Source organism: Aspergillus alliaceus, assembly GCF_009176365.1.
Source record: "Aspergillus alliaceus strain CBS 536.65 unplaced genomic scaffold BDW43scaffold_31, whole genome shotgun sequence".
Lineage (NCBI taxonomy): Eukaryota > Fungi > Ascomycota > Eurotiomycetes > Eurotiales > Aspergillaceae > Aspergillus > Aspergillus alliaceus.
This window is the reverse complement of record NW_022474714.1, coordinates 396,306-419,656: the sequence shown is the minus strand read 5'-3', so window position 1 is coordinate 419,656 and position 23,351 is coordinate 396,306. Positions and strand designations below refer to the sequence as shown.

Below are 23,351 nucleotides of genomic sequence, written 5' to 3'. Positions count from 1 at the left end.
TTCGTTGTAGTCATGAGAGGCCGTCCTGCCGACGATGTCAGAAACATCATATAGAGTGTATTTACAGCATGTCTCGTCGCCTGGGAAGACCGGCGAAGAAGCGAGAGAACGCACAGGACGACCACCTGGATAATGGAGGATCAGACCATACCCGTCACCAGGCAAATCGAAGAATTCGAAGCCCCAGGAAGAGAAAAGTAAAGCAAGAACGAGGGCGGGGGAGTGGCAATGATGCAATAAACTCACAGGATGAAGAAGAGCTTATCCTGGAGGAAATGACCTTCAACGACTCCTTGGTAGATAACATCCCTGCCGAGGATACGCGCCTGCCGACCCCACCATTCTTAGATACAGAGAAACCATCGCTCTACGACGGTCTGTTCTATGCCCTGCATAAAAGAATGACGCTAATATAGTAGATTGCGCTATGCAGGTTGTGATACCATCGACTTGTCAGACAACTGGCTACAGGAGTTCATATCTAGTCAGCCGGCCGACTTGACGCAGGACCGCAACTTTTTGGATGCTCTGGGTCTTAACAGCAATGCTGAAAATAGCCTTACGGCAATTCCGACAAGCTTGAAGGATCTTGCTAGCTCGATCACGGGTGTTCAGGCGAGCTCCGAATTGCAAGACCAGCTGCCACTCGCCTATTATCCGACAGGAAATAGCTTTGCCCCATACGATGAACCTCTCAGCGAGGCCGCACATCTGACGGCTGACATGGCTGCCCCTTATGGGGAGATCCTCAGAAGAGATTCCTTAACTTGGTCGCAGCATGTCCCATCAACGAGAAACGATCCTGCCAGATTACCGGTTGCAAGTGAACATACGAATCCGCTAGTGACGAACAAAACTCAAAGGCGCAATCACGAATACGGCCCCTCACCCGAAGATACAAGGTTGACCACGCAGCTTGCGACGCGGCAGTATCATTTCCAGTGCCATGAACACGCTGCCCGAGAGTTAATGCTGGTAGGAGTAACTGCCTCTGGCACATGGCCAGCTGTCACAATTGATTCGATCTTGAACTATCAGAGGACCTTACACCAATTGGCTGATACCATTCTCCGTTGTGCCATTTGCTGCAAAACAAGGTTGAATTTGCTCATGGTCGTTGTGGTTAGCATCGACAGTCTAATAACCACTATCGAGACAATCACATCCGTTGACAATGGTGTCATGGATGGTTTGTTCGCTGAGTACCACGACCATCGCTTTCGAGAATACGGACAAGCTACCGGACATGGGACTACTAATCGGCGGTATAGGAATGCCAGCTTTTGCTTCAAGGCCAAAGTGGAAGAGTGTCCCTTGTTAGTGGGTGGTTTCCCTGTCCCATCTGAAGAAAAGTTCACGTTTGTCAAGCAAGTTTTGCACACCAGGCTCTGTGGTTTGTCGAATATCATCGCTCGGATCCAGTTTTGCACCCAGAGGATACTGGCCATTCCGGCATCTTCGGGTAAAGTAAGCATGATGACGGAGACAGAGCAAAGGTTGCAGTTGATTTTGACAAAGATGAAGCCGCCGGCGAGGCGTTGAAGACGGACCAGCTCGCTAGCTCACATCTTACACTTAATTAATATTCCGTTATTTGTTATAATAGGAGTTTAATGGGGATATTCGTTTCCCCGTCTCTTGATATGATTAGTACGCAATCCCCATTTGAGGGATGATGCAGACAGCATAACTGGATCCCGCTATGATTTAATTCACCCCTAAGTTTCGGGGGACGCGGGTGCTTATTCAACGTAGAAAGGTCAATGCCAGGAGCTAGACCGATATGCGCTTTGGGCTAGGCTTGACCGTTGCTCGGAAGGTATGATAGCCACATACTATTGCTTTTCGTGAACTGCTGTGCGACCCTTCTGTGGGTCTGAAGATGTGCACGTTCCACGACGAACTGGTCCTATAAGGAACTAACCAAGAAAGCTCCCACCTTTGCATAAACCTGATGACATGTGAAGCTGCTAGCATCACCACATAGCTCAACCCCGTATCTCTATTGGTAGGTTACGAGCACTCATGTGAGTGATGAATGGGTTGCAATGCAATCTTCAGGTCGACATCGCCCCTTTCATTTCCTGATTGAGCATCGGGTGGTGTAATAGCTCGCTGATCCCCGCGATGTCTGACCCGGTACCCTGCGACGCGAAATGTCAGCATATACCAGCGACACCAGTGAACCCGTCGAGACGACTTTCGCAAATTTCACTGTCCATGGCTAGTGTGACGATGGATCCGTCAATAATTCCGCCACAGATGGAGACCGAAAACAGCTGCAGGTGTTCGATGGAGGCCTTGCAAATCTTGGAGGAGCTTCGTAGCGTTCACACGGTTGTGGAATTGGAGACCATCCTGGACTTGGTTCAGCGTGTGTATGGACAAGGCCAGGCTATGCTCAACTGCCAGGACTGTCGCATAAGCCCTCCTCAATCGTCGTCCCTCTTAACTATTCCCGCACTGGCTGAACAATGTCTTTCCTTATTTGAGGCTGTTTGTTCAGCATACAGCATCACCTGCAAGAACTGCCTCTTCGACCCTAATATCCTCGCGTTTGAGCAACCCTTACCCCAATTTATCTGCATTCGAAGCAAGGTACAGCTGGGAGAGACAGAGCTGGACGAGGCCGAGACCGGCATGTTAGTTCGAACGCTTCTGAATCGCAATTCAGCGAGGCTGTTCGGGTTGTTAGAAACTCTTCAGGGTGCGCTTCGCGTGCTATCCACGGATGCCAGCCAGAGCCACCGAGCTGGGACGGCAACGCTCCGGGCATATGAGTCGTCCGTCCAGTCAACCATGCACCGGTTCAGAACATTCATGGAGCAGATGCAGGTCGAACAAGGTACATAAGCCGTTCCTTGCCAACGTATGATAAGCTAATTGCATCAGTGGGCTAAAGAAATAGCAAGACTCGGCCGCTCGTTTCGACGATCCTACCACACGCATACAGACTCCAAGAAGCATCGTTCTCTCACTCCGATCGGATCATTCTTTTCTAGTTATCGTGAGGCAGCGATTGTGTATTCGAGCGAGGTACAAAGGAAATACCAGAAGCAAATCAATTCCAGTCCGTCTCCTTATTCTCGATATCACTTCCCATGTAATACAATAACCATACGCTAGCTCATAGTATAGCCTGGATCCTTCAGTCGTGAGATCCTGTCTTCTGCAGGGAGTGTTGGGGGGTTGGGGGGTCTAGTTGGGCCAGGGTCGTTCAAAGTGTCCGATCCACTGACCCCATCCGACAACTTTGCCAGCTATCGCATCTTTGATCTGCGCCTTGCTGACGCGCTCTGGGCGGTCGAACCGAAGAGACTCACCGAGAGCAATGATGGTAAAGATGTATCGATGCATGCCGTGGCCCAAGGGAGGTGCAGGGCCAATATATGAATTTCCAAGAATATTAGGAACGTATCTCCAGCCAGACTGAGTGACATAATCTTTCGTTCTTTGGTCATCTTCGATATCTTCAGGGAGCAGGTTGGTGGTCGACGGTGGGATCGCGTAGAACAGTCCATGCATGACCACGAAGCAAGGGATGGGAGGATCAATGTCTTCCGAGATCAAGACATACTCCCTGACCTCTACCTTCGGAGGAGGCGTCCAGCGTAATTCCGGGACGCTACCCTTCTTGTCCGCGGCTAGACAAGTGTGGTGTGGGAGCATGGGGGAGCCCGAGGGTCCACACTCCGTGGCCTCTAGTTGCATGTTGGACTGAGGAAGATGATTAAATGCCTTTGTTCGAATGATCTGTCCCGCATCGTGACCGCGAATGCGATAGAGAAGCCGTCCAAGGAAGTACTGAAGATAGGTAAGAATGCCCGCCATGATGATATATTTTCCAGGCGAGAAGAGAATCTAGAAGAGATGTCACTGAATTAGGTATGATCTGAAGAATGAAAGACGTGGATGGTTGAGGGAGGACTTTATAGTTGAAATGAGCCACCGGTGAAGAAATGAAGAAATAATGGAAGGGACGCAGGCTGAACCGGCCCGGTACCGGCTATGAAGGACAATTAGGGTTACCTGAGGACATGTGTTCTATATACATCAATACGTACATGCTAGAGCCAAAAGCGACGACTCCACTGGCCGATCAGCAAATGCAAATACTACTGTATTGTTTAATGAAGACAATGGATAGGACCGGTTTAAAGCTAGCACTGAACCACCATAGGAGGGGAGCCAAAGATAGACGTTAACCCAAGAATATTCCCTTTCCTGGTGAGACTTCACACCCTCAAAAACGGGAAGGTCGTGTTCTCTGGCAGTGTTAATTTGGTTTCGAATCCTTCCTTTTGAGCTTCAAAAATCGAGACGTATTGGTCATCCTGAACGTCCCTATTGCAAGCTGCTTGCAAGTCCTAGCCAACAACTTCGGCCGTCCCATTCTAGCTCACGTAGATTTCGTTCCCTTCATGATAGAGATCAGGAGGCGTCTTAGGGTTGCCGGACCCGATTACGTTTCAAGGCTCGATAGACGACAACTTCTCCTGTCCCAAAAACCTGATTCAGGCCCAAAGTGTATATCGCACAATAAATCTCCATCAGCAGAGAGTTCTGACCAGCCTGTATTTACCCCATACTCTAAAATCACATTGCCGTTGTCTAATACCTACATAGAGCCCCGTGTCTCGGAACCAAATTTATGAGGGCTCAAGTACTCTTGTCTTACCTTCGCAGTTATTTCCTCAAGGTCCAAGTCAATGATCATCTCTAGAGTCTTATAAGGCGCAGCGAATAACACTGCATTGTCGTACAATATAATTGTAGAATTTCCGATGAATCTCGCGTGGTGTTGTATTCTGATACTCGTGGCCCGGCCACCAGACGGATCTCTGAACATATTGCGTTTTCCTCCTAGTATCCAGATAAGTTCATTGGTGTCGCCAGCAATGCACGCGATAGCGCTTGTATATCACGAAAATACAAGATAGTTGCCATAATTGTCCTTTTCGATGTTATTAATATGATGAGAATCCCATAATATATGCCGGCTGGTTCCATTTCCGTCGGTGAAACTATCAAGTCAGCGATATTCCAGTGGTCAGAGCAATACCACACATACAGAATTTTACCGGTCTCTATGTCAATTCCTTGGAAGCCACTGTCACGCATCCAACCATACTTTGGTCTACCTACTGCGGACAAGTCATAAGGAATATGCTTGCTAACTGTAAACAGTGCAGTTTGGTTCAAGGTAATCCACAGCTCATGAGGATCTACGTGCCAACCATGGACGGAATATAATAAGAATACTTCTCTATAATGGGTGTCTAGCTGTTGGGTCTTCAGTTATGCACTGCATATTCCGAGAGATGGGTGGTATACTTCCCATGATGTATGTAGCTTTATCAGGGTCGGAATCTAGAAACATTGACAGGGTGAGATAGGGCCTGTCTGGATATATCTGCACATCTATAACCCATGTCTGCCCATAAGGTTTAGCCCAAACCACATTGCCTCATTTGTCAAGTACCATAGGACCAGGCGTGGTGACTTCAGTGCCAAAGAGAGCGATCAGTGTGTATTGACCATGATCACAGCCATTGTCATATTTTAAACGTTCAGGATAGGGCCCGCAAAACGAGGCATTCCAGCAGCTGCCCTTTATGCAGGACGGAGCTGACACTTGTGGCTCCTTCCCAAGCCACACAGGTAGCGAGGCTACCCATCCCTGCTGCATTTCTGGCCTGAAAATGCAGACTTCCGTAATGGAATGAGTTGGCGGGCTGGGACCTGGAGGCTAGTTGGCTGTGGCGGCCCGGAAGTGTTGAAGTGCTCCTGGCACTAAATGTTTATTACTATTGCAGACTTCATATGCCACGAGATTACAAGTATGGCTTCTAAGCATACTTTTACTTCCCCCTTGCAGTACTCTGTTTGCATTGGCTGGACCAATAGATTTTTATAAGAGCGCCCCCCCCCCCCCCCCCTCCCCGCCTGATAGGGTCGCTTCAAGGCTTCAAGGTAAACTTACTCATACGACAAAGGTCAAGTGATGTAATCTCTTCGTTGGACGCTAGCCCACAGTGTGGTCATTACTCTAAGTGAGCTAGGGCTCATAAAGATATGGCATTGCTCCCACGATGTTCAAATAACTATTCTGCAACGTTTCGTGCGGATGTTTGCCTACGGCTGTGCAACCCTAATTCTAGCATCTTTTCTGTCAGCCATAAGTAGCCCCAAATCCTACATTAGCTTGTTTATGTCCCTCACCCTAGCTAGCGATTTGATCATTAGCTTGCTGTTAAGCTTATTTGCAGATAGCATGGGTCGGAGGATTGACTCTAGCAATCAACTCTTCTAGAATGATAGCTAGCGGTAGTCTTCTCCGTGGCTGGGAATTTCTGGATTTTATTAGCGGCTGTCATTCTTGGAGTTGTGAGTCCAAGGTGGGTTGGTTGAGCGTCTACGAGGAGAACTGTTAGATGTGTGCTTTTACCGCATAGCTAATATCGATAGAGTACTGGAGGCTGGGCCGTTCCAAGCAATTAAGGAGTCAGCTCTTGGCCATCTCATCCCGCGCGAGGCGTTGAACGATGTGTTCACCTGGTATCTCCTGTCTAGAATTACCGGGAGTGCCTTATGGATGGTAGCTGGTGAATAGCTGACTCAATCCCTGTATATCTCTACGCAATGGCCACCTATATACGCATTTCATTTTGTCTCTTGATATATACAGTAATTAGGCTAATAAGTCTCCTCACACTGAGACTTAGCAAGAATATAGAGCCTGCTAAAGATAGATCTGGCTTAACCCAGCAACAGCTGGAGGGGGGCACCGGGGAAAGCAAGGAGCTGCTACTGCACGACAGGGCCCCTAAAGAACAGGCCAGCATAGCTGAGAGGGGTAAAAATGAAGGGTACGTTGTATCTGAGAAAAGGCAGTTTTCATGCTTTATAGCAGAACTATTGATACTGCTCCCTATCGACTCAGTCGCCTCTGGATTAGCATCAGTGTAAGGATCACTCCATGACAGGCGATCCATTTTACTGACAAAATCAGGGGTTGGATGACCTATTCTTAAAGAACAAATTCGCCCTACCAGAAAGTAAACTAGGTACTGTGTTTTTCAGTTACTATAGTTTCTGCTTGTCCTATGATAGTCTCGTCCTCGATCGCGAAGGGCGTTGGAAATGTCAAGGTATACCTCCTCATCTATCCTAAAAGCTGAGCACTCATTTCTGACACTCGATTCAAAAAAAAAAAAAAAAGAAACGAAATCTGAAGACAATGAAGACAATGGCCTTGACCCATCTCCCGACACCCGTTCTACTAGCAGTGTTTCCTCTGTCCTCCACACTCTCAACCACCCTAGCCCTGCTAGGTCTCTGTGGGTTGTTCCAAAACATAGATATTGCTCCCCGTGGAGCATTCATCCCCGCTAATCTTCCGCCTGACAGGCGCACGGACATTCTTGGTGTTATCAATATGGCTAAATCATGTGGCCTGTGCTTAGGCCCACTTGTTACCGGGAAGCTGGCAGACCACCAGCTCTTAGGGTATGCTTTCATTCTGGCTGGGACCCTCAAGATTGTTTATGACCTTGGTGTACCGTTAGCATTTTATGGCAGAGATTCTCTCGACGCTCATCATACGTCGCAAGGTTGTGACGATGAGTGAGGTCAAGGAAAAGGAAACATGAGGATAGGGAAGGATGGAAGGAATGCTACTACGTAAAATGTCATAGCACAGGCTTCACACCGCTAAACTCTGCTTTTCGATGCTGTGATATGCCTAGGAGTAGAAACTATGCATCTTTACAATCAGCCAGCTGCGGATATTCCGGGTGGCCAGCTCTATTAACCCAACACACCGCCAGTTACCCGATTTTCTACGGCATTTACGGGTACGGAAATAGTAAAGTTGAGCAGGCGAATATAGTACGGGCTATAATATTAGGAGCTAGTTCGTTAAGGGGAGTTGACATGGAGACAGCGTGTCGTCAGGGTTTGGCCAAATGTATTGCCTCTCAACTATCCCTCGCTACCAAAAGCCTCCGAGTTGTATGGAATGAAAAGCCAGTTGAGGCTCTCAAAAGGCAAGCTAGTTCCTCCTAGCCGCTTTTCGCACAGACTGGTAAAGAACTCGTTCTGTGCAACAGTAAATTACACCTTCCATGATCCGACCTTGCCGTTGCGGAAGAACCCTCCTTAGCATCACCAAGTACATCTTCGGCTTTCATGCTATCAAACCGGACCTTCGACTTAATATCAGCAATCTTCTCGGGTGTCAAGTCAACCCCAAGAAAGCAGCAATATTGCTCAGCTCACCATCTAGGTCAAGCTTCAAATTCTCATATCTGAGGAATAGGATATTATCGGCGTCCTTGTGCTCCCACCAGCTGTGGACATGATCAAACCAATCCCCACGCTGAACCTTGCCCCCGACGAGCAACTCAAAGCAATGGTCCCAATCCCCAGAGTAAAACCCGGACCGACTCTTCTCCTTCTCAAAGTGGGAGTACGAAGTAACCACGTCCTTCGTATTATGCGCAATATATATATAGCGGCACTTGTTCTGCGCCGATGATCAGATCACGAGGCTCTTTTGCATGGCGTTCGCCCACGTACTCGAATACTCTGAGTTTGAAATGCTGCTCAGTCTTAGTATTAGTGGGCTTGGCAGTGACGGTCGTGTTCATTTTGGAGTCTGCACTTGCAAGAGCAGGTGCTATAGTTGTTACACGATATGGTATGATGGATGTGATATGTGTAAGGTGGGCATGTTCTGCCTTACTATCTTTATACCATTGGGCTCAACCATCCACGCCGACTATCTACTTTTTCTTCCTATTGCATGGCCCGTAACTCCTTACATATCGCACAGCGAGACCAACACCGCTATCCAGCTTGTCTTACCGCAAGTCCCTACAGCGCGCAGTGCAAAATACGTGTTGTCAATGTAGCTAGTAGCAGTCGTCCGAGCCACAATGAATGCCCGCTGTGAAGAGCGGCCCGAAAAGTAGCAAGGCGTGCCAAGTGACACAAGGGGTTCATATGCAGAAGCAGTCCAAAGGGAACATGCGTGCCAGGAAAGAGGTTCCTGGTGCGATGGCTTCTACATGATCGCCGACATCTTTACATGGCTAATAGACCTACTCAATGTCGAGAGGAGTCGGTTGAGTAAGGCAGAGCTTTCCCCGCAAGCTAGCATTGCGGCGCCCCTGGAATGTGGGCAAAGCAATTTGGGGCAGCATACTTGGCAAATTTCAAATGGAGGGAGACGTTTAATGTGGGGATTTCCATGGATGCAAGATAGCACTTGTCGCACAGGGCGTCCTTATCGATCCTTGCGCTCGAAGGAGCAGCAAGGGTTTCCGAAGAAGGCACGGTGAATGTAGGCAAACGTCTACTGAAAGAGGATGGAGAGGGCGATCTGAGTAGGGCACTCAGGGTTCTATCCCCGAATTGTCATGTGCCGTTGTTGAGATAGACAGTCTCAGTTAGCCCTCGTTGGACGAATGATCAGTGAGCACGCACTGTTATCAGTACTCGGAGCCCCAAGCATGTGTAATAAATAGATACGGCACGGGACGACGACCAAGGCCGATATCCTAAGCACATCCCCAGAGTGCTACTGGCATCTCAGCTAGTGATCTTTCGTCCGCTCGCGCTTTCTCAACCCTTCCGAGTGTTTTACCTTGCGCATTCCCTAGCCAAGTTATTATTAACACTCAAGCTGGCACCCAGTTGCACACGGATCTGGAGAGAAAAGTCCCAACGAAATTCCCAGCCGCTATGGATACTGAAGAGAGTTGATGCCGCTTGTTCTTTTTGCTCACATACTCCCGCAGGGTTTCAAACCTCCTAGTTCGAATACTCTTTCAGGATGATCAACCCAACATGGTTTCGCCATAGGGAGGAGGCTATTTCTTTCGTCCCGCTGTCGTGAACAGCATCCTTCCATGGACATGGAAGGATGCTGTTCACGTTGACGAATAGACACCGGAAGAAAGAGCTCAAGCTATGACAACGTACCAGCAATGCTCCAGGAACAGGATAGATTTTATAACGCGAGCCAAGTTGGAAAGAGACAACGTATTCATCAAAGAGCATATACACTTCATAGGAGACCCCACTGCCATGTGTGACATTGTCCATAGTATACCAGGTTCAAACCAGCCTATGTGGACGGCCGGCGTGTTTAGGAATAACAACAGTGTGTAAAATGGGCCTGGTATGCTTGTAACGAATCCAACAGTTCTCTCGGATGCTATTCTGAAGGGATTTCTGCCTGTTTCCTGATTAGGCATCCAGCTTTGACGGTTCTATCTTATTACCAGGATTTCATAGACTTACACAGTGCCGCTGCGGTAAAGACCATGGAGACTAGTCTCGTGGTTAATGTAACTCTACATTAGACTTGTTCTCTATACAACTGGTGCATACAAATGCTGGGTGGCGACAATTTGCGTGTTACGCCTAGCTGGTCTGCAAAACAGAATGCTTGGCCTATAGTGGTGGGCGCCGATGTCATGGAGTGATTGTTGAGAAATTTTGCCATATTACCGGCATGGATCCTTTGAAGTTTGAGTGGATGCCACTCAAAGAGAGAGAGCTCAATGAGATTGGCGATCCCGTGAGAAGAATGCGCGGGACATTGTTCACTTCTGCTGGGCTCGTAGAAGGGAAGACCTGGGGTCCTACTCGCACGATAGATGCCAGGGTGTGTAAATGGAAAGAGTTCGGACAGGAAGAAGCGAACTGGACGGAAAATGGGTGAAAAAGAGATGCTGGACTATGAATACCTGAGAACGAAACGTTTCAAGTTGGCTAATTGAGCCTGGAACGTGCGGTATCCTTGATATCATTATCTTCCTCTTGATGCTATGGGGGCCTATGGTCGATACACTCTCAGAGCTCTTGCATCATAATTCATCTTCTACTTCAATGGAGGAATATCCCAGTTGTAAACTATACATTTCCGGGTGCGAAGCCCACAGCATGAGCAGCCATAAAAACAACTGGACAGGCGCACAGAGTAATTTTGAGACGGTTATGCACGATATCAGGCGCACAATGTGAGATACGATACCTTGTAATTAAGGACTATCTCACTGAAGCTGGTGAGCGACTTGTTGACTATACCTGGGATCCACGGTATGGTGCATATTTGTCCATTTATTCTTTCGATTGTTTTATTATGAGACAGTTCGCAGTATTAAATGGACAAATTACATGCTAGAAAGCATTCGCATGTTATTGCACATGGGCAGATGTCTTCGACAATATGTTGAATCTAAGGAGTTTCGTATTGATCAATTTGTGTCAAGTGAAGCAAACCAACCGTGGAACAGTCTCAGACAATTTGGGCTTGTATTGAATGTAGCATAGGAATATATCGAAGGGATAAGAGGTTCCAATCCCTACCACTGTAGTTCAGGGTGTGTCTCAGTCAGCTTCCCAATAGTGGCATGAGACATCGCGCTCAGTCGTTTCCGCTCTGTCATCGCCTCAAACAGTCTGTTGCCAAACTTTCTAAAGGCCGACGCAATACCACCATGCTTGAAAAGTTCTCTTTCCATTTGACTTAGGTTAAACTTGAATGTTTTTCCTTCTAGTCTGATGACGCTATCGTTGAAATCAATCGCAATCTCGGAACCATCTTTTGCAACGTCGTGGAAAGATTTGTCTGGAATAGTAATGCCGAGAAGTCCGAGATTTGGCATGTTACGCTGAAAGATGAAGGCGAAACTTTCAGCGATAACACATTTGACGCCGCAACCTCGAAGGTGCAGGTTAGACAAATATATAGCAACTATAGGGCAATTTGTGTCAACATACCCAACAATGACATGACGGCTTGTTCGCGAGACGATCCGCACCCAAAGGCCTTGCCAGCAACGACAATGTCGAAGCCCTTTTTGACACGATCGCGGAAGGTTGGGTTTGTATACTGTAGGCAGTGCTCTCCCGCTAGCTCGTTAGTCACCATGCTAATCAGGAACTCGGCGGGCGCAAGCTTGAGATGAATCTTAGTCCAATGCTTGTACAACTGTTTCTAGAAGCCAGAAACTTACTGCATCGGTATCAATAAAGTCCCCAAGGACTTGGACTGTCCCTCTGAGAGGGTTATGGCCTACCATAGGGGTGTAGCTTGGCGGGGTACCGATGGCTTGTCTCTCTGTCCTGCCATCACACCAAGTTAACGAAGGCCCACGCGGCTCGACGTATCTTATGTTCTCCATTATGCTTCGTGCAGTATGCGAAGTTCGAACATCTCGGAGTGTGGCCCACCTATCCACGTCGATAGCATCCAGGAGGCGGGTGGGATCGGCGACCTTCATCTCAAATGATGACGCAGCAACAGTAGCAGCAGATGCAAGGTGCCCGATCGATCCTACAAGAGGCTTAGTACAGGTCTCTAGTAAAGTAGCACGGGTGGCTATGCCATACCTTTCCCCATGCGGTTCTCAAAGTTTCGATTCTGAGACGATAGCCATACCTCGCCTACATCTGCCTGATCAGCGGACATGCCAACACAGTAGCTGCACCCTGGCACGCCGATCTCGAAACCTGCCTCTTCATAAACCTCAACGAGGCCTAAATTACGAAGTCTATTCAAAATTGGCATTGAGCCAGGCACGACTTTTCTCTTCCCCTTTTGTGACGGCTTCTTGTCACCTTTGAGACCCTGCTCAAGTACCAAGGCCGCAAGAATGAGGTCTTCTTCACCGGTTGTACAGGCCCCAATGAAGCATCCGTTTAACTCCATGCCTTCACAGTCGGTAACGGGGGCAACATCATCCGGGTTGGGATACTTTGCGATGAACGATTGGACTTTGGTAAGATCTATCTCAAATGTTTTAGCATATTCCGCATCTTCATCTGGCCTCATATAAATGCTGTTAGCCCTGTGTCGAGAGACTGGGCGTTTTTGTAAGAATTTGTGCGTGATCTCGTCTGGGACAAAAACCCCCGTGACACCACCGAATTCCTGTGTAAACCATGAGTAAGCATCTTTCTTGTCTGCGGGGGTGTAGCCGTACTGCGGTCATATTTGATATGGCAAATCGAGCGTCAGAGGATAGGTATTTCACTCCGCTTCCACTAAACTCCACAATTCTTTCGGATGCGACAGTATTCCTTTGCAACTGCTGGAGTATATAAAGAATTGTATCCTTTCCACCAATACCCAGTTTTGGCTTTCCGACAAGCCGGATGTGGATACATTCCGGGACCTTGAACCATGTCTCACCAGTGACCAGGGGCATTGTTACATCTGCAGCACCAAGGCCTATGGCCAGACATCCAAGTGCTCCTGATGAACAAGTGTGTGAATCCGACCCAATAACAAGCATACCAGGCTGTGCTCGCTCGCGATAGAACTCAGTGTGCAATATTGTATACTATACTAACCTATTAGATCAGTCAGGGGACGGGGTGATGGTGAACTAACATTCAGCCCTTGGTAGTCGGTCAGCTTGAACACTCGCTTCGCTCTCTCACTCGCGTCGATCAACGACTGGACCTTCGGGAGGTTATTGATCCGAGGGTCAACTACATGATCTCCTGCAAGCCAGAACCGATCGTTACGAAAGATTCCCGGCTTTCCGAGCCGATTGTATGTTACCTCCATGCCCTGAGATAACCCATCAGCGCGGTAGTGACGGTGGAAAGAAAAAGCTTTGAATCTATACTCACGGCCCAGGAAGCCTCCGAAGCAATTACCCAATCAACATCAACACGTATTAGGTCTCCAGGAGCTACTGACCCCCTCCTATCAATATCATGCAACGAGAAGATCTTCTCACTAAGGGTCATGCCCCTCCGACCTTCAGGCCTGGTCGATAGCGGATCCGGTTTTGATTTGGTCCTGTCTGCTGAATTGAGGGCCTCCAACCATGCCGACACCAGAAACAAGATCTCAGCCTCTTGATCCACCGCAAGCTCGGTATGTTCTGACAGACCCAGGCCGCCCAGATCAGGAGGCTGGGCGCAGATTGCAAGAACATCGGCCAGAGCATCAGACTCTCGCGCATGACCATGGACTCGAATGATTGATTTTACAAAACTCAGTTGCGTCAGGAGGTTGCCTTGCGCCGATGGACAGTGGCCTATGAGGCTATTAGTTGCATCTTTTTCTGTGTACCTGCTGGAGGGGCACATTTCAGACCGCAAAACCTACTTTCCACGTTGTCGATTGTAATCTTTCGTACGCTATGCACAATCTGATAAATTTCTTTGATCCTTGATTGAGCCATGTTGCATTGTCGTCATGATTAGTATGCACTGACGGGCAAAAGTCAAGTCAAGTTATCGCCAGTCAGTATGGTAGCAGCAGGAGGTCACGCGTAAAGCATAAAAGGGAAGTACAATGTCACATGTAGTGAATGAAGTATCACCATTTGTAATGCTATCACTGCAATTACCATTACCACGCTAGAACCACGGTCCACGTTTTATCGAGGATAAATACATCCCAAGGATGGGAGAGGGTCCATGTGAAGCGCCTTAGGCTTCAGGCAGCTTCTTTAGTGCCTTAGGGGACTGTGTATGCTCAGGAACCATAACATCCGACAGCTTAAAGACGGAAAGGTCATGTTCCGGGACCAGACAATGCAGTGTGGCGGCTGAAGTATGACGTGTCTTCAAGGGTGTAATGAAAGTTTCGTACACTGGTTAAATCACCAAGGCGTAACAAGACAAGCGACACGAATCTACCAAGTAACATGAAATTAGAGTACTTCCGGGTATAGATTACTACCCCGCATGTAAAAAAAGCCCCCTCCAAGAGTGATACCATAAGGCATATGTAGATGCACTCAGATATATATAGTTTGCCGACCGAGCTACCCACATTGCATGCATTGATTTAAGGCAATTTGCGAATAACGTCTACAGTACAAATATCTTCCATTTATCTACGGGGTATGCATGCAGTGTATGGGTGATGCTTGCTTTGATCTATTTCTAGAGTGGAGACCCCTGTGACATAAGGAATAAGGTACCGTGATGTTGTCAGCATTAACCCCAAGCGGCTTAGATCCGGGGGATTTCTGGGTTGGTGGGGGCGACTCGAATACGCCCGGAATACGAAGCCAATCATTTGCCGGCGTGTTAGAGTGCCTTACGATACTCCGTGCTATCTCTACCTACTACCACCACAGAGTACTATACATCAATCAGGAGAGTTATACAGCTGAATGGCTTTGTAACGTGGTGGCCTCGATACCACATAATACTGTACGTAGCTAGCCTTCTAATACGGATACGATTCAACTAACACCAATGAAGGAAAATAATAGTAAGTCTATGAAAGAAGGACAGTATTGAGTTCTTATAGACAAACGACGAAGTTTGTACCTTGCGAAGGTCAATGATCGGCTTCGGCCCACTTCAATCCCGTCCAGCACATGACGACACAAGGCCAAGGGTTGAGTCGCACCTGCCAAACGCTGCAAAAACAACATGAGTACAAAGAGCTCGGCTGCCCACCGGCTCGGTTAGGGACCAGCTTCCTCCTTGTCATTATTATTCCTTGGTTATGCTTTGGTGGTCGGATCTCTTCCCTCCCGTATTCCGTCTTACCCTATACTTCGTTATGTTTTATTTTTCGCCTGCCGTGGTTTACTTGGCGATGATGTTTTCTTTCCTTTCTTGTATATTTTCTCCTACCCTTGTTACTCCTTCGTATTGCTGTTCATGATAGGGGTCTTTTTATTGCGTGTCGTTCCACCCTTATCGACTTTCTACCTTCTTCGAAATTTTCTGTTCCCTGTTTGTACTTGATGTGAGATTATGGTAAGCTCCGGGCGAAGCTTCCATCATCTTGCAGCATAGCACAATGGGCCTGCCTCCAACACCTTCAACACCTTCTGGACACATGGCGACGCATGATGTGGAAAGCTCCTCTCATCGCCAAACTGGCACTCACGTTGACCAGATCACAGCACCTACCGTCCACAAGGCGGAGAGCTCGGACACTGCTGATCCCGACTCAGAGGGTGGCATTGAGCAAGAGGGCCAGGCCAAGATCACTGAATTAGCACGAAGCCTATCACGTCTCTCTCAGAAAAGCGTCAGTGGGGATGGTGTCAACCCCTTTCTTAACGTTAGCGACCCCGAGCTTGACCCGAACTCGGAGCAGTTCAACTCGCGCAAATGGACCAAGAACTTACTGCACATCACATTACGTGATCCAGAGCGCTACCCCCATCGCACGGCGGGTGTCTCGTTTCGAAACCTTAACGCATTTGGCTATGGAACGGCTGCCGACTACCAGGCGACAGTATCCAATGTGTGGCTCAAGGCAGTAGGGTGGGTTCGAGGACTAGTTGGAGGTGGGAACAAGGTTCGGATTGATATTCTGCGCAACTTCGAAGGCTTTGTCCGGAGCGGTGAGATGCTAGTAGTTCTTGGTCGACCTGGCAGGTAAGTTGTCCAATGCGCGATCTTTCAAGCCAACTGTACTCAACTCTTACTAACGCTGATACCCAAAGCGGCTGCTCCACCTTCTTGAAAACTATCGCTGGCGAAACACACGGGCTATGGCTCGACGAAGGAACTGACATTCAATATCAAGGGATCTCATGGGACGAAATGCATAGTCGGTTTCGCGGAGAGGTCATGTATCAGGCAGAAACAGAGATCCATTTTCCACAACTTACCGCAGGCGATACCCTGCTTTTCGCTGCCCAGGCTCGGGCGCCAGCAAACAGACTACCTGGTGTCAGTCGGGACCGGTATGCAACACATATGAGGGATGTCGTTATGGCCATGTTAGGTCTTTCGCATACTGTGAATACGTTAGTGGGTAATGACTTTATTCGTGGTGTCTCGGGAGGGGAACGCAAACGAGTCAGCATCGCCGAGACGACGCTTTGCGGGAGCCCGTTGCAATGCTGGGATAATAGCACAAGAGGGTTGGATAGCTCGACCGCTCTGGAGTTTGTCAAGAACATACGTCTTTCTACGGAGTATACTGGATCCACGGCCATCGTAGCAATATACCAGGCTAGCCAAGCCATCTATGATGTGTTTGATAAAGTCATCGTTCTCTACGAAGGCCGACAGATCTATTTCGGCAGTGCCCGCGACGCGAAGCGGTTTTTCATGGACATGGGGTTCGACTGCCCAGAACGACAAACCACAGGGGATTTCCTAACGTCGTTGACTAGTCCGACCGAGAGGGTAGTTCGTAAGGGATACGAAAGTCTTGTTCCTCGTACACCGGATGAGTTTGCAGCGCGATGGAGGGACAGCATGGAGAGGAAGCAGCTCCTCACTAACATTGAGTCGTTCCAGAGCGAGTTCCCTCTCGGTGGCAGCAAGAAGGAGGAGTTCAGCCGTTCTCGCGCTGCTGAGAAGGCTAAGGGTACTAGGGCTTCTTCTCCTTACACCTTGTCCTATTGGATGCAGATTCGGCTATGTCTTTGGAGGGGCTTCCTACGACTAAAGGGCGATATGAGTATGACGCTAGCCACTGTCATTGGGAATAGCATAATGTCGCTTATCATATCGAGTGTCTTCTACAACTTAAATGACACAACGGACAGCTATTTCTCCCGTGGCGCGCTATTGTTCTTTGCCACATTGATGAATGCATTTGCCAGCGCACTTGAAATGCTTACTCTATGGCAGCAGCGACCAATCGTCGAGAAACACGATAAATATGCACTTTATCACCCATCAGCCGAAGCAATTGGCTCCCTCATTGTCGATCTCCCAGCAAAGGCAATTGTCTCCGTGGTATTCAATTTAATCCTCTACTTTATGACAAATTTACGTCGTACACCAGGCCATTTCTTCGTCTTCTTCCTATTCTCTGTGACAACCACGTTGACCATGTCCAACGTGTTTCGTTGGATAGGAGCAGTCTCGCGGTCGCTAGCGCAGGCAGAAGTTCCCGCCTCGATTTTCATGATGATACTTATAATCTATACGGGGTTCACTATTCCAGTCCGAGATATGCATCCCTGGTTTCGATGGCTAAATTATATCAATCCAATTGCGGTGCGTAATTCAAAAAGGTGTTGTCAGATATGAAGTACGATCTCTAATATACAAAACTTATAGTATTCCTTTGAGTCACTCATGATCAATGAATTCAGTGGCCGGCAATTCGATTGTGCAGCCTACGTGCCATCCGGCCCAGGATATGGCAATACTCCTCTCAGCTCAAAGATTTGCTCCGGCAAGGGTGCTGTTGCAGGCCAGGACTATATAGACGGTGACCGGTATCTGGAAGTGTCCTTTGAGTATAACCGTTCTCACCTCTGGCGTAATTTTGGTATCCTTCTGGGCTTTCTTTTCTTTTCCCTCGCGGCCTATGTTGTCTGCAGTGAGCTCGTCAGGGCGAAGCCATCGAAGGGCGAGATTCTGGTGTTCCCTCGCGGTAAAATGCCTGCCTTCGCAAAGAAGGTTCGCCAGGAAGGGGACCTAGAGAACTCGCACGTCCCAGAAAAGCTGAAGATGGGGAGAAGCGAGGACGACAACCATGTCGGTGCCATCGTCAAACAAACATCAATCTTCCACTGGCAAGATGTCTGCTACGATATAAAGATCAAAGGTCAAAATCGTCGCATATTGGATCACGTCGACGGGTGGGTCAAACCAGGGACTCTTACAGCTCTGATGGGCGTTACCGGCGCCGGCAAGACCTCCCTTTTAGATGTTCTGGCTAATCGTGTGACGATGGGTGTGATTACCGGGGAGATGCTTGTGGATGGGCGCATGCGTGATGATTCCTTTCAGCGCAAAACTGGCTATGTCCAGCAACAGGACTTGCACTTGGAAACAAGTACTGTCCGAGAGGCCCTTGTCTTTAGTGCCCTGCTTCGCCAACCCGCGAGTACTCCGCGGAAAGAGAAGCTCGCTTATGTGGAAGAAGTGATTAAGATGCTCAATATGGAGGAGTACGCCGAGGCAGTAGTCGGTATCCTGGGCGAGGGCCTCAACGTCGAGCAACGCAAACGGCTGACTATCGGAGTGGAGATTGCTGCTAAGCCCGATCTTCTCCTATTCTTTGACGAGCCTACCTCCGGTCTTGATAGTCAAACTGCGTGGTCAATCTGTTCCCTCATGCGGAAGCTTGCCGATCATGGGCAAGCCATCCTATGTACCATCCACCAGCCTTCTGCCATATTGATGCAGCAGTTTGATCGACTGCTGTTTCTAGCTAAGGGAGGCAGGACCGTTTACTTTGGTGACCTCGGACCGAACATGACAACCTTGATCAAGTACTTCGAAAATAAAGGTTCCGCCAGATGCCCACCGAATGCTAATCCTGCTGAGTGGATGCTTGAGGTCATCGGTGCTGCCCCCGGGTCTCGTGCGGACCAGGACTGGCCTGAGGTTTGGAATCAGAGTCCTGAGCGCGCTCAGATACGACAGGAACTAGCTGAAATGAAGGGGGAGTTGCTGCAACGACCGCAAGCCCCTCGAACTGCTGGGTATGGCGAGTTTGCGATGCCATTGTCGACCCAATTCTTGATTTGTCTCCAGCGAATGTTCCAACAGTACTGGCGCTGCCCATCATACATTTATGCGAAGGCCGCGATGTGCATAATTCCGGTAACTCCTCCCATCTGTCTTACACATTGTTTGGTTTGATGTACTAACCAGGGCTAGCCTTTGTTTATCGGATTCACATTCTGGAGAGAACCAACCAGTATACAAGGCATGCAGAATGAGATGTTTGCCATTTTCATGCTTCTTGTGATCTTTCCCAATCTCGTTCAACAAATGATGCCGTATTTTGCAACTCAGCGCTCCTTGTACGAGGTACGGGAGCGCCCGTCAAAGGCATACTCGTGGAAAGCGTTTATGCTCGCCAGCATCATCGTGGAACTGCCGTGGAACATGTTGATGGCCGTACCCGCGTACTTTTGTTGGTATTATCCAATCGGTTTATACCGCAACGCCTATCCGTCAGACACGGTAACGGAGCGCGGTGGCACGATGTTCCTTCTCGTCTTGATCTTTCTCATGTTCACGTCTACGTTCAGCTCGATGGTCATTGCCGGCATCGAACACCCAGAAACCGCTAGCAACATCGCCCAGATGATGTTTTCCCTGTGTCTCATCTTCTGTGGGTATGTAAAGTCATCACCAAGATGGTAGTCGACATCCAGGACTAACCTATGTTGTGTTCTAGTGTCCTTGCGACTCCAGAGGTGCTGCCTGGCTTTTGGATTTTCATGTATCGCGTGTCGCCATTCTCCTACCTCGTAAGCGGGGTTTTATCTGTTGGTATAGCAGGAGCCGCCGTCAAATGCTCGGATATCGAGGTGCTACACCTACCACCCCCCGCGGGTCAGAACTGCTCGAGCTACCTCAACCCATTTGTGGAGGCAGCAAAGGCTAACCTTCTCAACCCTGACGCCGACAGTGACTGCCAGGTATGTGCCATGTCGATGACGGATCAGTTTTTGGCAGGTGTAAGTATTAAATACTCGGATCTGTGGCGAAATGTCGGGATCTTGTTTGTGTATGTGGTGTTTAACGCCTTTGGTGCGGTCTTTTTGTACTGGCTGATTCGTGTGCCGAAGAAACGAGCTCTCAAAAAGGCTAAGAAAGAGTAACTCGGAGGAGGCAAGGGGGAGGGCCTCTATAGTCATATCATTTGAGCTATCGGGGATATATGTTACTAGAGGAGGGACCTAGGAGCTAGACGAGGTTCTTAGTGACGGACCATTTGCTAAGTTCTATTTTACGGAGATAATTCTCCTTTGCTTTTAGCAGAGCCATCTCCACAGATGCTACTGTATATTACGTGCGGATTAGCCATTTGCGTGTTATCTTTTCATGCAAATTGTACGACTACAGCCTTTGAGAAATCATTATCCTGGAAGCCAACACCCACATACACAATGGCCTTGTCCAGAGTAATCCCAATTTCCTATCACTGGCTTCCTCCCGCCCTGACATCTGTGATGTCCCAACATTTATCATACACGGAGACTTCGGATGCAACGTCAAACCTCTTTGCGAGCCGCATATCCGGAATTCCGTCAACCCCGAAATCATAGGCTTTAGTTACTCCTCTGAGAACGGCCTCCATTATTCCATGATCTACAGAGCCACCCCATCCCCAGTCCACCATTCCAGCATAACAGTATAGTCTGGGGTAGCATCCGGTGGAGCACAAAGACATAAGCTATGGATCCGCAAAGTATCGATCATCTTCACGCGCAACCCCAGTTATAAGTCAAAGTCAGTCGGCTTCATATTCCATCTTGAAAACCCGGGCAAAACCCCCCCCCCCCCCCCCCCAATTCCAGTTCCATTCATATCCATCCAACCCACCATGACCGAAGTACTCTAGCGTCCGCTCCCACTCCCAGAGGAAAACCCTAGCTACCCAGGCTTCCACCCGTCCGTCACTGAGCCACCGGCTGGCCATAAACGGAGGGAGAACTCGCGTCCCCTTCACCAGCCGATGGTCTTCGAGCGCGATCATGCCTTACGCCTTCGTGATGAGATCATGATCTACGCGGATATATATCGGCCAACAGACAATATCCCTGTACCGGCTATCATGGTCTGGGGACCGTACCGGAAGTCCGGGGGTGGTAAGTACTGTGATCTACCTATACGTCAGGCGAGGACATGATCTCAACTTATGATGACAGGGGGTGCATTGGATAGGTCTCCTCGACCTCAGGACTTTCCCGCTAAGAGTTGGTGTATCCGAGGAGCGTCTCTCGGGGTACCTAGAGTTTCGAAGGGTAAGTAAGGGTGCCCAGCCTATTCTCTGCATAGGTCTAGCTAGATCCACCAACCAACTTCATGGGTAGACCCGACCCCGCCGAATGGATTCCCAGGGGATATGCCGTCGTGAACGTTGACGCCAGGGGTGCAATGGACTCAGAAGGAGACATGAGATTCTGGGGTTCCGGGGACGGACAGGATGGGTATGATGCCATTGAAGAGATCGCGAAGCTACCATGGTGCAATGGCAAGGTCGCCCTAGTGGGCAACTCGTGGCTGGCTATCTCGCAGTGGTCTATTGCTGCTGAGAGACCCCACGTTTGGCGTGCATTGCGCCTCTTGAGGGTGTTAGTGATCCGTTCCGGGAGCAGGTGCGACGAGGCGGGATACCAGAAACGCAGTTTTGGTATGCTATGTGGTTAGTGGTCCTGCGTGTTAGGTTATATGTTTGGTGGATTTGCTGATGGTTTAGCAGGTCCTGGCCGACTGGAGGGTATTTTGGCTATGCGGGAGGAGTCTGCTCTTACGAATGAGTACTGGGAGGATAAGAGGGCGAGGTTGGACCAAATTCCGGTCCCTGCTTATATTTTGGCTAGTTATTCGGCTGCGCTTCATACTTCGGGGTCTTTTAGGGGATATGAGGCGATACCGCATGATAAGAAGTGGTGAGCATAGGCTCTCTCTGGGACGGTCATGGTTGCTTACATTATTTGTGTTACAGGCTAGTTATCCACGGCACGCAGGAATGGTATGACTTGTATTCCTTCGAGAGGATTCAAGAACTACAGTCATTCTTCGGTCGCTATACGAAGGACCTTCCGAATGGGTGGGAGACCACGCCGCGGATCCGGGCTACAGTGTTGCCGTTCAATCGGCCGGCGATAACAAACATTCCTTTCGAAGAACTGTCCTGGCCTCACCGCGAAATGATACTCAAGAGATTCTATTTAGGCTCCGAACATAGCTTGTTAGAAGAGAAGCCGAAAGAGGCGGGACAAATTGCCTACGAAGCCAATGCTACCCCGATACTGCAAAGGGGTAGTGACCCCGGTGAGATCTCATCCTCGTTTCGATTGCTCGAACGGGCCGTCCTCCTTGGTCCTTCCCGCGCGGTCGTTCATATCATGTCTAGGCAGAACGACATGAATGTCTACGTGAAGTTGAGGAAGGCTGGTCGATCTGGCCGGCTTCTTCAAAACCTCAACATTCCACTACATGATCAGGGTGTCACTTCAGCCAATGAGGTACCTCTAATCGTTCCATTGAAATACTTCGGTCCCCAAGAAAATTTGCGAGCATCATTCCGTGATGTCGCAGAGGAATGGTGTAAGCCGCATTGGAATACATTATTCCACAGGAAGCTCCTTCCAGTTCAGTGGGAGAGCCCATGCGATTAGAAATTGATATCTGGCCCACCCACGGGTATCATGTTCGAGCTTGGCGAACAACTAATCATGAAGGTTTCGGGGCATTCCATGAATCTGTGGACTTTGAGGATCTCCAGGGGACGTTTCGTGTCAGCAATACGGGACCACACACAATCTTTTGGGAAGGGCAATTTGAAAGTTACCTAGGAGCTCCTCCGGTGGACCTCCCGGGGGCTGTTTAAGATGTAGTGGAGATACTACACAAACGAATGTTGGATGTAGCACGTTCTAAGTAGATACTGGATAGCCAGCCAGCCACTA

The 23,351-nt window shown here is 48.9% G+C and overlaps 8 protein-coding genes across 8 annotated transcripts; 5 read left to right on the top strand and 3 right to left on the bottom strand.

The window, feature by feature from the left end:
* Nucleotides 1-68: 68 nt before the first annotated feature.
* BDW43DRAFT_312634 (uncharacterized protein) lies at nt 69-1,542 on the top strand (the record flags this gene model as incomplete). Its single annotated transcript, XM_032047407.1, has 2 exons — nt 69-375; nt 434-1,542. 2 exons carry the CDS (start codon nt 69-71, stop codon nt 1,540-1,542), a joined length of 1,416 nt encoding a protein of 471 aa, XP_031898857.1.
* Nucleotides 1,543-2,127: 585 nt separating this feature from the next.
* BDW43DRAFT_312633 (uncharacterized protein) lies at nt 2,128-2,853 on the top strand (the record flags this gene model as incomplete). The annotated part of the gene is made up of 1 exon (XM_032047406.1): nt 2,128-2,853. One exon carries the CDS (start codon nt 2,128-2,130, stop codon nt 2,851-2,853), a length of 726 nt encoding a protein of 241 aa, XP_031898856.1.
* A 345-nt stretch (nt 2,854-3,198) lies between these two features.
* On the bottom strand, nt 3,199-3,831 carry BDW43DRAFT_312632 (YbhB/YbcL family Raf kinase inhibitor-like protein; the record flags this gene model as incomplete). Its single annotated transcript, XM_032047405.1, has 1 exon — nt 3,199-3,831. The coding sequence occupies one exon, from the start codon at nt 3,829-3,831 to the stop codon at nt 3,199-3,201; it is 633 nt and encodes a 210-aa protein (XP_031898855.1).
* Nucleotides 3,832-5,342: 1,511 nt separating this feature from the next.
* Nucleotides 5,343-7,630, top strand: BDW43DRAFT_301426 (uncharacterized protein; the record flags this gene model as incomplete). The annotated part of the gene is made up of 9 exons (XM_032045042.1): nt 5,343-5,387; nt 5,919-5,973; nt 6,030-6,278; nt 6,326-6,398; nt 6,469-6,605; nt 6,689-6,965; nt 7,013-7,014; nt 7,084-7,151; nt 7,247-7,630. The coding sequence occupies 9 exons, from the start codon at nt 5,343-5,345 to the stop codon at nt 7,628-7,630; spliced, it is 1,290 nt and encodes a 429-aa protein (XP_031898854.1).
* A 609-nt stretch (nt 7,631-8,239) lies between these two features.
* BDW43DRAFT_312630 (P-loop containing nucleoside triphosphate hydrolase protein) lies at nt 8,240-8,651 on the bottom strand (the record flags this gene model as incomplete). Its single annotated transcript, XM_032047404.1, has 2 exons — nt 8,240-8,527; nt 8,577-8,651. 2 exons carry the CDS (start codon nt 8,649-8,651, stop codon nt 8,240-8,242), a joined length of 363 nt encoding a protein of 120 aa, XP_031898853.1.
* A 3,308-nt stretch (nt 8,652-11,959) lies between these two features.
* Nucleotides 11,960-14,692, bottom strand: acoC (aconitase family protein). The gene is made up of 6 exons (XM_032042495.1): nt 14,138-14,692; nt 13,654-14,066; nt 13,409-13,591; nt 12,999-13,358; nt 12,406-12,946; nt 11,960-12,349 (listed from the first exon to the last, which is right to left on the bottom strand). Exons 1-6 carry the CDS (start codon nt 14,211-14,213, stop codon nt 11,985-11,987), a joined length of 1,938 nt encoding a protein of 645 aa, XP_031898852.1. The 5' UTR covers nt 14,214-14,692; the 3' UTR covers nt 11,960-11,984.
* Nucleotides 14,693-15,346: 654 nt separating this feature from the next.
* Nucleotides 15,347-21,121, top strand: BDW43DRAFT_281303 (pleiotropic drug resistance family ABC transporter). Its single transcript, XM_032042494.1, has 5 exons — nt 15,347-16,383; nt 16,452-17,964; nt 18,028-19,524; nt 19,582-20,045; nt 20,108-21,121. Exons 1-5 carry the CDS (start codon nt 15,797-15,799, stop codon nt 20,532-20,534), a joined length of 4,488 nt encoding a protein of 1,495 aa, XP_031898851.1. The 5' UTR covers nt 15,347-15,796; the 3' UTR covers nt 20,535-21,121.
* BDW43DRAFT_301420 (Alpha/Beta hydrolase protein) lies at nt 20,823-23,272 on the top strand (the record flags this gene model as incomplete). Its single annotated transcript, XM_032045040.1, has 7 exons — nt 20,823-20,837; nt 21,278-21,524; nt 21,601-21,680; nt 21,721-21,988; nt 22,103-22,328; nt 22,385-22,989; nt 23,040-23,272. The coding sequence occupies 7 exons, from the start codon at nt 20,823-20,825 to the stop codon at nt 23,270-23,272; spliced, it is 1,674 nt and encodes a 557-aa protein (XP_031898850.1).
* Nucleotides 23,273-23,351: the final 79 nt, after the last annotated feature.

Coding starts and splice junctions, on each gene's coding strand:
- acoC (XM_032042495.1), bottom strand. CDS start 14,213: ATGGCTCAATCAAGGATCAAAGAAATTTATCAGATTGTGCATAGCGTA. Junction 14,067..14,137: donor TACAATCGACAACGTGGAAA/GTAGGTTTTGCG, acceptor ATAGCCTCATAG/GCCACTGTCCATCGGCGCAA. Junction 12,350..12,405: donor TGAGAACCGCATGGGGAAAG/GTATGGCATAGC, acceptor AGCCTCTTGTAG/GATCGATCGGGCACCTTGCA.
- BDW43DRAFT_281303 (XM_032042494.1), top strand. CDS start 15,797: ATGGGCCTGCCTCCAACACCTTCAACACCTTCTGGACACATGGCGACG. Junction 19,525..19,581: donor CCGCGATGTGCATAATTCCG/GTAACTCCTCCC, acceptor AACCAGGGCTAG/CCTTTGTTTATCGGATTCAC. Junction 20,046..20,107: donor CTGTGTCTCATCTTCTGTGG/GTATGTAAAGTC, acceptor GTTGTGTTCTAG/TGTCCTTGCGACTCCAGAGG.